The sequence below is a fragment of the Lachnellula hyalina genome (assembly GCF_007821495.1).
Source record: "Lachnellula hyalina strain CBS 185.66 chromosome Unknown contig00243, whole genome shotgun sequence".
NCBI classification, from domain to species: Eukaryota; Fungi; Ascomycota; class Leotiomycetes; order Helotiales; family Lachnaceae; genus Lachnellula; species Lachnellula hyalina.
The window spans coordinates 4,247-19,669 of record NW_022157357.1 but is presented as its reverse complement, the minus strand read 5'-3'; the positions used below and the strand labels follow the sequence as shown (position 1 = coordinate 19,669).

The following is a 15,423-nucleotide window of genomic DNA, read 5'->3' as shown; positions in this document are numbered from 1 at the left end:
AACTTGGATCGGAGAATCTTACTACACTTGATGAAGTGTACACACTCGCTTTTATTCTTTATTCAAAGGGTGAACAACACATCGAGGCCGAAATCTTGGCCCGGAGAGCATTGCAAGGTCAAGAGTCACAGTAATCAGGCAAATTCCATAGGCGGGTTCGCCGAAGTATGAGAGTCCTGGCACTAATTCAAAAGTCCTCGGGAAAGCTTGACGAAGCAGAGAAGACCTTCCGCGAACTACTTGACATAGAAGAAGTTAAGTTCGGAAAAATGCACCCAGATACCATAAAGTCAACCTGCTATCTAGGACTTACCCTTTTAAAGCTTGGTAAGTATGTAGAGACAGAGCAGATCTTACGTCAGGCGCTCGAAAACTGCATGAATCTGTTGGGTACTAAGAATTCTGATACCCTATGGTGCATGTATAATTGTACCCAAATATTGCGTCGAGTGGGACAACTGGACGAGGCTGAAAATCTTTGTCGGGACGCGTTGTCACATGCGACTAAAGAATTAGGCAAAACGTATTGGTTGACAACCAACATTGCTGAAGAGCTAGGCGACGTTCTGCGAGACAAAGGTAGCTATTCATCTGCCGAAGAGATTCTCCGAGAAGCAATAACTTGGAAGGAGGTGCGATGTAGTGGGAGCGAGCTTCATCTATTTCAGTCTCGTTGGAGGCTTGCTGAAGTTATTGATGAACAAGGCAGGCATGCGGAGGCCGAGGTTATGCTAAGAGATGTACTAGAAAAGGTGATAGAAGAAGTTGGGCAGGATAACGATGTTACACATAACGTTAAGTGGATGCTGCATATGGCGACGTTGAGAAGGGAGAGGAAAGACAAGGCTTCAACACCTGTATGGTCTCTCTTCTCGTCAAATGATGATGACTCGTGCATCAATCATCTATGGGATACTAGTCTTTTGAGAGTCTGAAATCATTATCAAAAATGAGAAGTCACTGGTAAACGTTGAAGACTGTCCTGTTCTTTATCAAGAAGATTCACAGATTCCTTAATTGTTCCAAGACTCGGATACTTGCAGAAGAAGCCCATCTTGCCGTTTGCACCTACGGTATTCGGTAAGATACTTACATGAGCTCTAACGTGTGAAGTCTGCAGGCTCCCTATCTGCATGCATTCCATCTTATCCGTTTGTATTCCTTGTCCTTCCAAAAGCCCCACACTCTTATATCGTACCTTTCCTTTCCTCATTTGTCTCTTGCACACCGCAAGACCTCAAACCGACTGGGTGTAAGCTCAACTTGCTCTCCACCAGGGACAAAACTCCCAACAAAATCGATGGCGAAAAAGAAGAACAACTCTGCTAGAGGATCGGGACCAGCCCCTGCACAGGTGCTCAACCCAGCCGCCCCAGTCTTCACTGATGAGTCTAAGAAGAAGCTTCGCCGCAATATCGTGAAAGATTTCGACCGCTACTTCGGCGCCCCAAACAATCTGGACAACTGGCAGAGATTGTGCCACGACGTGGGAGTGGAGGACGATCTGAGTAGCATCAAAAGATGCAGGCAGGTACGTGACAAACAGACCAAAATGTGCTTGTAGAAAACAACTAACTGATGGCACAGGCACTGGAAGGCATTTGGATCAACATCTACGATTTCCTTGACGCTCTGGAGAAGGGCGTGCAACCTCGGCGTTTTCCAAGCCAGAGCGCACTTGCGCGTTACACGATCAAGACTGGAAAAATTTATCCGAAGAAGAAGGCGAAGAAAGAAGGACCTGTGAGGGCGCTACTTGCGCATATTTTTAATTGAGGATGGCGTGGGATATTATGGTTGAGGTGGGTTTGGAATGGATATCTGTGGGTGTGCATTTGGAGGGGGAGGAACATTTGCATAACGGGTGGGATAATGGGCGCACGAAGGAATGAGGAATATACCTCATGTTACGAAAAGTATTTCAGCCAGAGCAACTCTTCAAATTCTATGCTTCACCCCTGCTTTACTAGCTTTCATCCAGGATGCCTACTAGTTGTGTGGAACGATTGGCTGTGGATCAATCAGCATAGTCTCTCCATTCCCTTAAGATCACATACCTTAAGCAGTTCCACGTGATCAACGTGGGCACCAAGATCTTCCCAAATACTCTCTTCCGGGCCCCTTCCAATCATAGAAAGTGGGAATCCTATATCAAACGGAGCAGCTGCCTCAATGTAATCAATATCTTCTTTCTCCAGCACCAAATTCAAGGCCTGGATATTGCCCTTCAAATGCTCCAGACTCCTACCTCCCACGATCGGAAACACATAAGGAACCTTGTGCATCACATAAGCCAGCGCCACGCTCGTGATCAGCGTATTTTTCTTCTTAGCGATAACTTCCAGAGCCCGGGAGACCTTAATAGAGTTTTCGTCCACCTCGCCGATGTTTCGACCTTGGTTTGCCTTTCGCTGTTCCTCAGTCTTGAATTTCCCACCACCAAGTGAACCCCAGGGTGCGATGCCCATGTTCTCGGAGATCGTCATTGGGATGATTTCTCGCTCGAAATCACGATCGGCGGCACTCCAGCGCCCCTGATAGACAGAGAATTGCCGCAAGCCGTGATCGCGCGCGTACTGGTTTGCCTTGGAAACGATCCAGGCAGGGATGTCGGATGCGCCGATGTATATAACTTTGCCGGAGGTAATGGTGTCGTTGAGTGAGTTCATCATCTCGGGAATGGAGCAGGTGAAGTCCCAATAGTGAACCCAGAGCTAGATACAGCTGTCAGCTGCGTATTCGTAGGGAAAGTCGGGGAAATCTGGGACGCACCAAGTCAACATAAGATGTCTGGAGATTCTTCAGACTGTTTTCAAGCGAGACACGAAGACTTTTCGAGCCATTGCCGACAGTGTTGGCGATGATTTCTTCGTGCCCGTGTCCAATGCGAAAGGCAGATGAGTACTTTGTGGCGAGAACAATCTGGTCGCGAACACCACGCTTCTTCATCCATTCTCCGATCCATTGCTCTGACTGTCCTGCTTGGTAGTGGTTGGCTCTAGGATGACATTAGCTTAGTGCTTGAAGGCCAAAGCGGATAGGGTTACTACGTGTCGACAAAGTTGCCGCCACTCTCATAGAAGAAATCAAGAATGCTCTCGGTGGTCTTTTGATCGCAGGCTCCAAGCCAAGCGGTCCTGTAAGCTGTTAACGTCGGTAATTATATTGGTCGAAGTTCAACATACCATGCATCTCCGAAGTTCATTGCACCTAAGCATAGAGGACTCACTCGAACAGCTGCAGTCGGAGATAGCATTCGGTATCGACCAAGGGCCGTCTTGGGCTGGGGAGCAGGTTTGATTATGGCCTCCATTCTGGTAAGTGTTGAAAACCGGATTCCAATGAAGCGCTTTTGCAGTATGGACTGAAGTCAAATACTTTCAATGAGTATTGCGAGACTTAGGAGTAGTTGGAATGAAAACGACGGCAGGAGGGCGCTTATATATTCAGGTGGTGACCCGCTTCCTGGTCCAGGACCCTATGGAGATCCCAGATTCATATGTTGTTCAATACCCATGGAGATAATGGCTCTCGGGCTGTGCCATGAGGATAGACCAGGAATATTCCGTGAAATTCCAAACTGGACGCATATTACGAGACCCTCTAGGCTGGGCTGGTATGAAATGCAGGGAGGGATTAACCGAGCAGGAGGATGCAGGGAATTTAGTCCAAAACGCCGATAAGTATATCGGGTTTAAGGACTGCTGCTGTGACTTGTGACTCACAACTGACACGCAGAGTGGGAGTGAGATATGACACAAGCAGCATAGATTGAAAAATTGTTGGGTATGAAAACACACGGCGAATTTCGCCGCGAGGTGACGTCAAGCCAACATATTAGGGGTTTAATCTAGTGGAGAAATACGTTTATAATTAATAGCATGGATTTAAGGAAATGGATGTAATGTCGAATTTGACAGTAAGATGGCGTTAAGGCGGTGTTAAAGAGGTCAATAGTTGCTGAAGGTCCAACAAAATGGAAGAACGAGATTATAACTTTTAGCTCACACTAATCAACCCATGCAAAAATGCAGCTGGCGTACACCCACTACGCCATTGCAGTACTAAAAATGGCAAAACGCTTGCTTGATATTAACTGAAGATCAAGGTAGGTAACAAGCAGTTGGATACCCTAGAAACCCCCACATAAGAAAAACAGATCTGGTGACAGTTAAGGACTAGTGTCACTGGACATCTGTTCCTAAAGGAGACTAGTTGTAAGCACAATGCAGTAGCGCCTTGGTGTAAGAAGCAGTAACTCAACTTCAACATACGTCGCTCCTAAAAATGCAGTCATTAGTTTGAAAAGCACGTATGAGATTCTATGTCCGGAGATAAACCCTTACAAGTGCGAAGTTGAGAAGACAACATGCATCTAAGCCTAGTGGGCCAAGTGGCGCCACCTTAGACAAAAGGTACCGGTAGGCTTGTCCGAGCTTCTGCGGCCCAGGAGATATCTTCACTCGAAGTAACAACTCACAAAGACCAACCCATCCAACAAACTCGAGCTTTAAGATGAAATATTCCGGCATCCCGACCTCACCACACGGCAACATGTCCACAGAATCATACCCGCACAACGCAGGCAATAATGCTGCGAGTATTCCAAACCGCCATATATATGTGTATATGACCTGCATCTCCTATCGCTGCGCGCGAATACGGATATGATCGTAAGCCAGTTTCGAGGAGAGAGTATAGTAGAGGCTTGGTGCTAGACACTTGATGCGGGGAAGCTAGCTTTTTTCTGGGAATAGGACGCGTTTAAAATGCGAAATGAATGTGACATGCGCTATGCGCTATAGAGGTTTGGCTTCTGTAGCTTCTGTTCGGGTTTCGCAGTCTGTTGGTGTTGATTTGAAGCATCTCGAGGTCGGCTTGGCGTAGTTCTGGTGGTTTGGCAGGATTGATTAGTCAGCTCATCAGTCACGCAGACTGAGTTCTCAGATGTACAGAAAGTCTGCTTTCATCTTGTTTGGAATGTTTATTGATATAAGATTTCTATGACTTTGCTTATTCCATTGTCGCAATCTTGGCAAAACAATGAGTACGGTGAGAAGATCACGTGCTGTTTCATTGAGCACTGAGTACCTAGCTGACCTGCTACTGGCGCAAAGGCTTGTCTGCGATAGAGGTTGCTTGGAATTCTTAGAGAATTCAATAATAGCATCTCAGTTATACTTGAGTACTTATAGCTCCCTATTTAATTACCCTATTATAAGGCTCCGTCGTAAGGCGCCAAGACGACGGAATGACACACATTAAAGTTACTTACTGCAAGCTTCCCACGCCATAGATATCCAAACTAGTTAGTCACATGCGTACTTCTCATATATACTACCACCAACACACATCCTATTAAACTCCAGGCAAAGCAAAGCCGTCGAGATTCGGCCAATTCCCGAGCCCCGCAGGATCACCCCCAATCCTCACATACTGCCCCACGGAAGGCGTTGGCCCATCAAGCACAAACATCATATACCACCCCGGTGGACACACATGGGCATTCGGTGGCACTGTAACCGTACATGTTGTCCCAGCACATGAAACAGCGGGGAATAGCGTTCGCTGACCCATGCTATTGCCATGCGTGCTAGATACCGATCCTAGCAACGACACCTTTGTGTTGGCTGCGGAACTGGTAAATGAGATAGCGGTGCCATATGCCCAGTCTTTATTCGTGATACTAAAGGTCGGGCGAGCGGCGCCTGAAAGTAGGTAAGGAGGCGTGAAGACCTCTACTCTATATTCCTCTGGGAAGTTACCTGGCGGGTTGCTGTAATCGCCTGTAGGGTCCGAGCCGGATATCATTACTCGCCCATCAAGTAGAATAATAGCTTCGGAATGATAAAGACGTGCGACGGTGGTGTTGGCCATAACGCTCATGCGTTCATTTACTGGTTTTGTGGGGTCATATAAAATCGCGTTATAGTTGGGTGAGCCGCCTAGGCCGAAGCCTGCTACACCGTGTTGGCCACCGTTGGCTATTAGGTAGGTACCGTCGGGAAGACCAGCCATGCAGGGCATGACTCTTCGGGAGGGCTGAGGTGTATGTCAGCTAGGATGGCATAGTAAAATTGCGTGCGGTGGACTTACCATTCTCTCAATCGTCCACTGAGGGTTTTCAGCTTCTGGCTGCGTAGATACGCAGTTGTCAATTGAGAATCCTCCCCCTGACGTCGATCCTCCGCATGCCAAAACTCCTAAGGGGTCAGTGAAGGGCGCATATTGAGGTAAGGCGACCATTGACCCCTGTAGTTGATAGCTTCGCCCACCTGTTGGGTCGTTGACGGCTCCAGGAAGATTCGGCAGCGTCTTGATCGTCGCAAAGGTATTTTCGTCTAAGATCCTCGCTTCGTTATAATACAGAATAAAAATACCCGATGGAACAACCAAGACGAAGGGGTATAGGTTGAAGGGGGCTGTGCGCTGCAAGAAATCTAAATCGACGAGACCGCCGCCTGTTCTAGGCAGAAGCTCGAGGTTTGGCTGCTCATCAGCATTTTGGCCAATCTCTCCTCCTACCACAAGAATCGAGCCGTTGGCCATTATCATAGCTGACGGATACCAACGCGGAACCAGCAATTGCAGGTTAGTTGGATCTTCGGTCCATTCGTTGGTTCCCTTCACCCCATCCGATCCGTCAGGCCAGTAGAGACGAATGCCATAGTTGGAAACACCAGCCCAGCCTCCAATAGTAATTTGCCTCCCTGCTTTATCAGGTAGAGTGAGTCCTGCGGCACAAAATACGTCGGTCTTCAAGCCTGTCATCTGCCTCCATGCGTTGTTGAAGTTGCCAATTTGAGACAAATCAAGCTCATAGGCTCCTGTGCCATTTGGATTCCCTGTTCCAGATTTCTCGATAAAGGTTACCTTGCCAGTAATAGCTTGCGATGTAATGAGTGGCACAGTTACGCCCCCGATAAGCAATGAATATTGCCCAGCCGCTGCTCCGGTCGGAAAGTCCCATTTCACAGGAGAGGTCGTGAAAATGTAATAGGTAAGTCGGTTGCCAGAACCACAATAGTAACTCGTGTTGCCGGTGCACTGGGAATTGCATTCCGAATCGTCGTAGGTGGCGGGTATGGTGCTCCGGGTGTAGAACTGTGTATCACTTGGATTCGTTGAAGTACTCGGTGCAGATGCAATATCGATATTTTCAACATCACCGCAAACTAATATTGTTAGTCCGACGTTGGTAATTTGGGGGGAAAACAAATTGCATACAGCATTGGGAACCGTATTCAAGTCCAGCAGCATTAAACCCAAATTGTTGGCACCGAGTAATACAAGAAACCGCCTCATTTGTTTGCGTATCCCATACTTTATATGGAAAAGTCGGTAATTGTGTATTGGGATCTTCTTTTGAAGCTATATTGTCCCTTGTGCCACGCTTAGTTTCCGATCAAGGTATGACAGCTTGAAACGAGGCACACTCACTGAAGACATCCGGAGTAAACCCATCCATCTGGCAGGCCGACCTTTTGAGGACCAGAAGTCGGCGCAGCCTGTCTTCGATCGATAATTGCAGCATGTGATGGAGTAAGCTAGTAAAGTAAGACAGGGGGTCTCGTTCTTGTCTGGAATCGGGCACCCACAAAGAATACGAACAACACTGCTGTAAGGGCACTCCCAAAATTCCAATCCATAGCTCAGAGCTCTGGAGAGTAGTGTTTGAATTGAACTAGTGTTTGGATCAATGTGGAGACACAGTTGATAAAAGCTAAAAAAAAAGTGAGACAATCTTGGAATTGAGTGCTTGCAACGAGGGCTGAATATAAAGAAGGAAGGGATATCTCGAAGAAGTAGTAAAAAAGTGAGATGACCGAGGGTCAACATCAAGACGGTGATAAGGGTGTTGCATGTCGGTAGTAGAAGCTCAACCATCACCTCAGCCTAACGCACGCCAAGACCTGCACGTCTTGCAAACCAACCTCGTATTCCACGACACTTGACACGGCTAACAAATTGACGAATGATAGAATCTACCTCGATAGTCCTGAAATAGAAAGTAGATAAACATGTGCACACGCCTGCTTCATACGGGACTTCCTTGTAGATGATGCGCAGCATTTTTTGGTGGTTGGACAACGGATCGGGATAGAAATGGATACAGGGAAGCTAGGGGGCCTGATGATTCGCAGGATCGACCTGTTGTCAGCCTCAAAATGAAACATGTGAGGATCTGCATCATCCATCATGTAAGTCAGACTCGGCTCGGATTATTATATCCTAGCACATCTCACGGGGACAACCCTCTCCCGAAATCCGAAATGTCGAATTGACTTTTGCTTCTGTGCTGTGCGCCTTGTACTCCGTACACTATCATGTTGGATAGGAGATTAGGATCTGCTGGGATATAGAATTCATGATAAAGGGCACCGAGCGGCGCTAATTACATAAGCATGCCAAGGACAGACCTCGCCTCGCTTCGCCTCGCTCTACTGGCACCACGACAGGAAACCTCTAACAAGCCAATGGTGTTTATGATACGAATAGCTACAGTACGATGACTAGCTCCTATCATCACACAAATGTAATAAGATAATCTAATGACGAGTCGATTCAATTGATTATCTTCTAAGCTTGCGGCATTTATTGTACTACTGAATGACCAAGTGGTCTGTTGGCTATTTCCCGGTTCTTTTCAGCTGCTAGGCGCTTATCTGTCTGAGGAGCTCGCAACCACCTTGAATTTAGTTCAAAGCTCACCCTCAAAGTACTCAGGCCTGTTGTAGTGACGTGTCCGTATCCTACGATTCCCGCGGAACCATCCGTAAGGGCGGAATCCTGCCCTTGCTCGACTGGTATGTAGTGTACTTAAAGTAGCGACGCCCATTCCTAGAGTCTCGAGAGGCAATGTACGAGTAGTACATAAAGAAACGATGCGTCTTTCAGTCGCCCCGGGTGAGAATGAAAGAGCTTTCAAGTTTTGTCCGACACAATCAGCAACCCGCTGCGGTTCTTGATTGCACATTCTTACCAATCCCCGAAGCTTAAGAAACCAACTACGAGACACTATCAGCGAATGCTGCCATGAAGCTCGATAATGGAAAGAATTCTTTGTCTATAGTCTTAGTCGTTCTCGCAGCTGGAATCCGCGCGGAGCTAACCGTCCCAGTTAAGGACGAGTATGCGCATGGCGTGGTTGAGGTTGGATTCGGGTCTCCTGCTACGCTTTATACACTGCTACTTGACACGGCAGCTGCCAACACATGGGTGGGCGCCGACAAACCCTACTCTCGAACATCTACTAGCCAGAAGACTGCGAATCGAGTGACTGTTGTCGAGGGGTCTGGAAGTTTCAACGGCCATGAATATTGGGATACCATGTCCCTCGATGGGACCACCTTCGAACAGAGTATTGGAGTCGCAGAAAAATCTAAAGGCTACCACGGTGTGGACGGTGTACTAGGCCTGGGACAGACACAGCGCTCTCGCGGTACTTTATATCCTGACACAGATGTGGAAGTCCCTACCGTTCCCGATGAATTGTTTTCCGCCGGAGCAGTTGACAGCGCCACTGTCAGTATCGGCAACGGACACGTCACCTTCGGATCTTCACCAGTAGAAATATCCAGTATGATATACGCGCCAGTCACCAAAACCCCCCCAGCCAGCAGCTTCTGGGGCATTGATGTCAGCTTTGCTTATGGTAACACTAGTCTCGTATCAACGACTTCCGGCACAATCGACCACGCCACCACACTGACTCTGCTACCTACCGAGGCTTATAAACGCTTTCTAAAGCTGACTAAAGCTGTTGAAGATCAGGAAACCGGTCTACCGATGTTAGACAGGTGCACTTTTCTGCGCCCGCTAAATCTTACTCTGGGAGCAAAGAATCTCGAGATTCCTGCTGAGCAATATAGATGGCCTGCCGCCCAAAATACTGCCATTGGAGGCAAGGCTGCCAAATGCTACTTAGCAGTAGGTGACACTGGATTTTCCACCGGCAATGGTATCGACTTTGTCATCGGATACAATACATTGAAACACTTGACCATTGTCCTTGACAAGGAAAACTCTAGAGTCGGATTCGCAACTGCTGCAACAGAAGTTTAGTCGTCTTCTTAGAGTTGATAATGCAGCCTGTTCGCGCAAGAAGTTGTGTGTTGTTGTGTGGATAAAGACCTGGGGGAAGGAAGACCGAGAATTTACTTGGAAAGAGAATTGGTGCAAGGGAGGAGAAAGTGTAAACACTAGTGCTGGTTATCATCTCAGCAGCATTAAGTGTTACGCCGCCAGCTTCTATAGCTCCAGCACTGAAAAATGGGCTGGTTTTCAAACACTAGCAACAAAATATCCAATAGTCTGCCCCTATTTGACCTAGTCATGTGATACTACAGTTGCTCAATGAAGCTGTCAAGCTGCTTTACTGCTTAAACCCCGATGCATAGTGTGGGACCTAGATCAGCCCTTTACTATTCTTATCCTCGATTAACTAGCATAGATCTTCTTGGCCAGAGGCTAGTCAGGTGACTGAGCCTGTCAGCCATCTACTTGATTAGTCAGCAGACGGTGAGAATTCTGCTTTTCTTGTATACACATTTCATCTTCTTGGTTAATGTCACACCTGCTATCAAAATGCGACGATATTTTTCTCAGTCCAGGCGGAGCCGCCGTTGTCTTACGTTTCATCCGAGCATCCGAGCTTGTATGCAGGTGGACCCTAATGATATTTATATCATATTCAACAGAGTATTTATAATTTGCTGGTGCAATTTTTTTAATTGATTATTATAAGTATACTCCTAAAGGTTTTGTTTCATCAAACTTGAGATATCTGGTTAATGGTGGAAATAGATGTTCCTTAGCGCTCAAATTACCCCACAATATCTCCGGCGGGGTATACATCACTCTATCTGCAACAAAAGGGCCTTCTACACCTGCCCTGATATTTCTATAAGATGTACATTTTCATTATAGGTACCCAAGTACCTTGTCACCCTTCCTTCCTAGCAACTTTCAAATCTCTGTTGATTTTCCCTCCATTTCAAAATCTTCGGTTTTACTCTACTTCCTCATTATGCTTCCCTCTCCTTCAAAGATCTCTACATTCTATCTCATTGCCCTATCTTCCCTTGTCCCACCAGCCACTTCCACAAACACCACTTCCGCCCCCATATCCACTCCCACATCCACAAATACAACAACACCATGCTTCTGCACAACATACCCGCAAATCGCCCCCGCAATTTCAGCCTGCCCCTCCCTAACCCTGCACAACATCCACGCTCCCGCTCACAGCGCCATCGCTCTCACGTCCCTCGTCCCCGGCACAACGATCACGTTTTCCGGCACGACGACGTTTGCGTATACTCCGGATTCGCAGTTTCGCCCGATCCAAATCTCGGGATCGGGTGTTAGCATTCTGGGTGCGCCGGGATCGGTTATTGATGGAGGGGGGGAGATGTATTGGGATGGGCTGGGGAGTAATGGGGGATTAGCTAAGTAGGTTCTTAATTTTAATTTCTGAAGAGAAGAGTAAAAGCAAAGGGGACGGAGAAACAATAAGGGACATTATAGGTAGAAAAGGGTATTTGGCTAATGATAACTGGAGAATCTGTTCAGGCCGGGTCAGTTTATGAAAGTACAGATTACAAATCATTCTACGATGAGCGATTTGTATATACGGAATTATCCATCCCATGGTATAAATCTCGCTGGTGTTAAGGACTCAATCATTGAAAATATCATTCTTGTACGTCCGAAATTCCCTTCACTTCCTCCACCACCACCACAAAATCCGAGTTCGGTCGCTAGACATGCTAATATATGCATATTATACTATAGAACAACTCTCTCGGCGATGCACCAAATAACCGAAGCAACGGCCTTTCCGCAGCGCATAATTCCGATGGCTTCAATATAGGAAATTCTGCCAATTTGGTGCTAAGAGATAGTAATGTGTGGAATCAGGATGATTGCGTCGTTGTGTCTGACTCGACTAATGTGAGTGTGAGTGGGATGTTCTGTTCGGGCAGTCATGGATTATCTATCGCTGGAGGTGGAAGTGGGACAGGGCATGATATAAGTAATATCTTGTAAGTTTTCTTGTCCTTCCTTATATATTATTGAAGAGTATAGATAGAACGGGATGAAGTTGACTGATTTTGGACGGTTCCCAGGTTCAAGGATTCAGTGGTAACGAATTCTACAAACGGGCTGCGCATCAAAACCGATTTCAATGCTACGGGTAGTGTGACAAATGTCACGTTTGATAATATCCGGCTTGAGGATATCAAGACATATGGCATTGATATCCAGCAGGATTATCTTAACGGTGGACCAACGGGCACGGCATCGAATGGTGTTTTGCTTGGGGGGATTACGTTTAGAGATGTTGCGGGCTGGGTAGTGGAGGGGGCGATGGATTATTACGTACTTTGCGGTAATGGGAGTTGTAGTGACTTTGAGTTCGAGGGGGTTAGTGTAAAGGGGGGCAATAGGAGTAGTTGCAATTATCCTGAGACGGGATGTCCGGGGGTGTAGGGTGTACGATGGATTGAGAGATCGTATATTTCAAATCGTAAATTTGTACATACGACGTCCTCGGACCTCCATCTGAGCGTTCAGCTGAAACCCGGTGTTAACTTTGCGGCCCTGAAAATAATTTAGTTTGAAGAAGGAATTCTACCAGGCTCATTCTCTCTCGCAGCTGGAATGGTACTATTCTCTTGCTTCCTGTTCTCCATCTCGCGAAGGTGTTGATGGGTTTCTTGATGTTTCCGTGATCTTGTGTCTCCTTGATTAGGGGTCTCATGGCAAGTTCCCGGGGCATGTAGTTATTCATACGTGGTCTGTGCTTCATCTTATCTACAGCTAATGGGCATATAGTTGCGGTGCTTTTGCTGACCACTTATTGTATGATGAAAAGTTGACTACGTGAATAAGTCTCCCGCCCACGAGGATTTTGTTCTGGTTTTGCTCAATTGAAAGTCAAACACTAAAAAAACGTGGTTTAGATCATAGGTCAAGTAAACACGTTACTCTCTTTTACCCTCTGCTAATCTAAAAGCTTCCACTCTACCTGTAATCCCCCAAGTCAATCATTCAGATTTAATACAGGATCTTCTGAATCTTTCATTAGATTCAAGTACTTCTTCAACGCATACTTATATGTAATACCATAGACACTAAGGTATATAAAGAACCCATCCAATCGCCAACCTACAGGTATAGAAGGACAATCTCGTCACAAGAGTAGGGAAGAAGAGCGCAAATGGAGTCGGCGCATTGACAAGTGAAAATAAAGCCGGAAAGCGGAGTGTAGAGGGCTACTGGTCCATGTTTCGCATAGTATATAGAGTAGAATTGGTTGCAGGTGAGGCCATGGTCAAGAAGCATGATTGTGCCACTTGAAATAACAAAAGCAGCGATTATATTATGAGGTAATATCATGACTTGTTAGCCACACGGACCCTCGATTTTCTTTCACCTTTTCATTCCCATATCCCCAAGTATTCGTATTCCGCCTATCCACCATCAACACCACCACCAAGCATGCCACGTCTGTTAAATCCTAACAAATGCCCCATCATTTCTCATGAACCTGAATTCTGGACCCATCCAACCTTTCAGCAGCTCCACCAGGCGAATTTTATGTCCAGATACCGAATGTCCATGAGCGAACCTCAAAGGATTAGGATTGCCTCCATGGCTACAGAGACAGTCCGAGACAAAGTTCCTCTTGAAGTCCCATCCGCCGACTACGTATTCATAAGTGACAGGGACCTTATCATAATTCTGCCAGTGAATGCTGTAGAGCTTTTTGCAGGTCAGGCCGAAGGACGTCGAGCTCGCGGGACCAAGGAACGAGAATATTTTGAGGTGGAGTTCGGGGGCCAAGGTGTATAGAGTGAGGCTGGTGCGGACTATTTGAAAAGGTGGTTAGTTCAGTTGCTTAGGAGGTTTGAGAGGTTGATGATCTTTACCGAGTTGTGTTTGACTAGCACTAGCTTCCGTTGTACCGTTTTGAAGCATACTTCTCAGCATGGCCGAAATGGGGTTTGTAATTTGGTCCTTATTATCTCTGGTATTGGAATTTCGGAATGTCGTGGAAGGTAAAATATTTCGGTGTGGAGTTCTGGCTTGGTGCAAGGAGAAACGTAATTTAAGTTTGTTCCTATTAGGAGATTCACTGAAGAAGCTGACAAGTGTAGACATTTCTCAGTCAGAGAACTAGAGAAAGTCATTGTCAGTTAAGAAATAACTCGAGATCTTCTTCCATTGACTCAAACGTAGTTGACGTCATAGAATTGGAAAAAAGACAGTTCAGAATTGAACGCCGCATATCCTTCTTAGATACATGGTCAAAATGAATATCAGCTCTGTAGTACTTTTAGATATTCGTCTAGCGGGAAACCTCACGAACAGGTCTCTTAATCCGCGCCTACAAACACTATATTTCTCCCTTTCAAGTCTCCCCTCAAAGCTTCCTCAACTGCGCCAACCGTCCCGCATCCATCTGCCAACCCCTCCCCCTCTGCCTGCCTCTTTACCCCCCTCGGCCTCACAAACACTTCCCTTGATACATCATACTCCCATCCCAGCCCTATCCACCCCTGAAGCATAGTATATAGAACCTGCACCTTCAACTCACGATCCATCCAAGCGCCCGGATGGCAAATCCACCACTTGGTATCACATTCACATTTCGGGTGCGCGTGTAAGCGCTCTTCGCTGATGAGACAGCGGGCGGTGGAGAGACGCACTGCTTTCCAGATGGACCAGTAGAGAGGGTAGAAGAAGCGGGAGGTGAGACCGAGGCAGGTGGAGCTGAGTGCGTCGAGATGCGTAAAGATGAGGAGCTTGAGCTCGTTAGGGAGGGTGGTTAGATTGGGAATTGGTGGCTTAAGAGATGTGGGGTTGTAGGTAGTGGGTTCTGGTAAAACCTTTAATGGGTAGGCTGGTGCATGTGCTGCTTTATTGTCGATCTCTGATTCCCATTCCATGTCCATTTTGTTATGTTGAATATGTTCGCCTATAGATGTGGATAAGGATTTCGGTGGAAGATGTTATAGACGTTGGCTGTCGGTAGATTGTCAAAAGGGATGTTGAACTTAGGAGAATTTATACTAAGACATCGATAAAGGATTCTTCTAAGACCTAGATACTTGAAAGCAGTGTTTGTAGAACATAATCTGGTATTGTGTTCCATTCATATATTACAATGGATTGGTGAATGAAAACGATAATAATATTCCCTCGCGATAAAAGAGAATTTTATTCTCAAAAACTCGTGTAAATGCACTTGCGGTGTAGTTCTTATAGGATATATACAAATCGGTGTGATTATGCTTAAATTGCCAAGACCGGGGCTTTTATCTGATTGCGGGGGCCTAGTGGCCCCTTCATAGCTAAACGAGCCAATAGAAAACATTGAAATTTAGCTTGAAGTTTAGGCCGCTTACGAAATTG

The 15,423-nt window shown here is 46.5% G+C and overlaps 4 protein-coding genes across 4 annotated transcripts; 2 read left to right on the top strand and 2 right to left on the bottom strand.

Annotated features, from left to right (window-relative positions):
- Positions 1-1,300: 1,300 nt before the first annotated feature.
- LHYA1_G008641 (uncharacterized protein) lies at positions 1,301-1,776 on the top strand (the record flags this gene model as incomplete). The annotated part of the gene is made up of 2 exons (XM_031153561.1): positions 1,301-1,531; positions 1,588-1,776. 2 exons carry the CDS (start codon positions 1,301-1,303, stop codon positions 1,774-1,776), a joined length of 420 nt encoding a protein of 139 aa, XP_031001442.1.
- A 213-nt stretch (positions 1,777-1,989) lies between these two features.
- Positions 1,990-3,313, bottom strand: aflE (Norsolorinic acid reductase A; the record flags this gene model as incomplete). Its single annotated transcript, XM_031153560.1, has 5 exons — positions 1,990-2,010; positions 2,058-2,714; positions 2,773-2,998; positions 3,051-3,137; positions 3,186-3,313. The coding sequence occupies 5 exons, from the start codon at positions 3,311-3,313 to the stop codon at positions 1,990-1,992; spliced, it is 1,119 nt and encodes a 372-aa protein (XP_031001441.1).
- A 2,045-nt stretch (positions 3,314-5,358) lies between these two features.
- LHYA1_G008639 (WSC domain-containing protein) lies at positions 5,359-7,547 on the bottom strand (the record flags this gene model as incomplete). Its single annotated transcript, XM_031153559.1, has 4 exons — positions 5,359-6,042; positions 6,097-7,175; positions 7,228-7,382; positions 7,441-7,547. Coding segments are annotated over 4 exons (2,025 nt in total), but the record flags the coding sequence as incomplete, so codon positions are not given.
- A 3,482-nt stretch (positions 7,548-11,029) lies between these two features.
- On the top strand, positions 11,030-12,495 carry pgaD (putative endopolygalacturonase D; the record flags this gene model as incomplete). The annotated part of the gene is made up of 4 exons (XM_031153558.1): positions 11,030-11,454; positions 11,575-11,704; positions 11,797-12,047; positions 12,132-12,495. The coding sequence occupies 4 exons, from the start codon at positions 11,030-11,032 to the stop codon at positions 12,493-12,495; spliced, it is 1,170 nt and encodes a 389-aa protein (XP_031001438.1).
- Between the last annotated feature and the right edge of the window lie 2,928 nt (positions 12,496-15,423).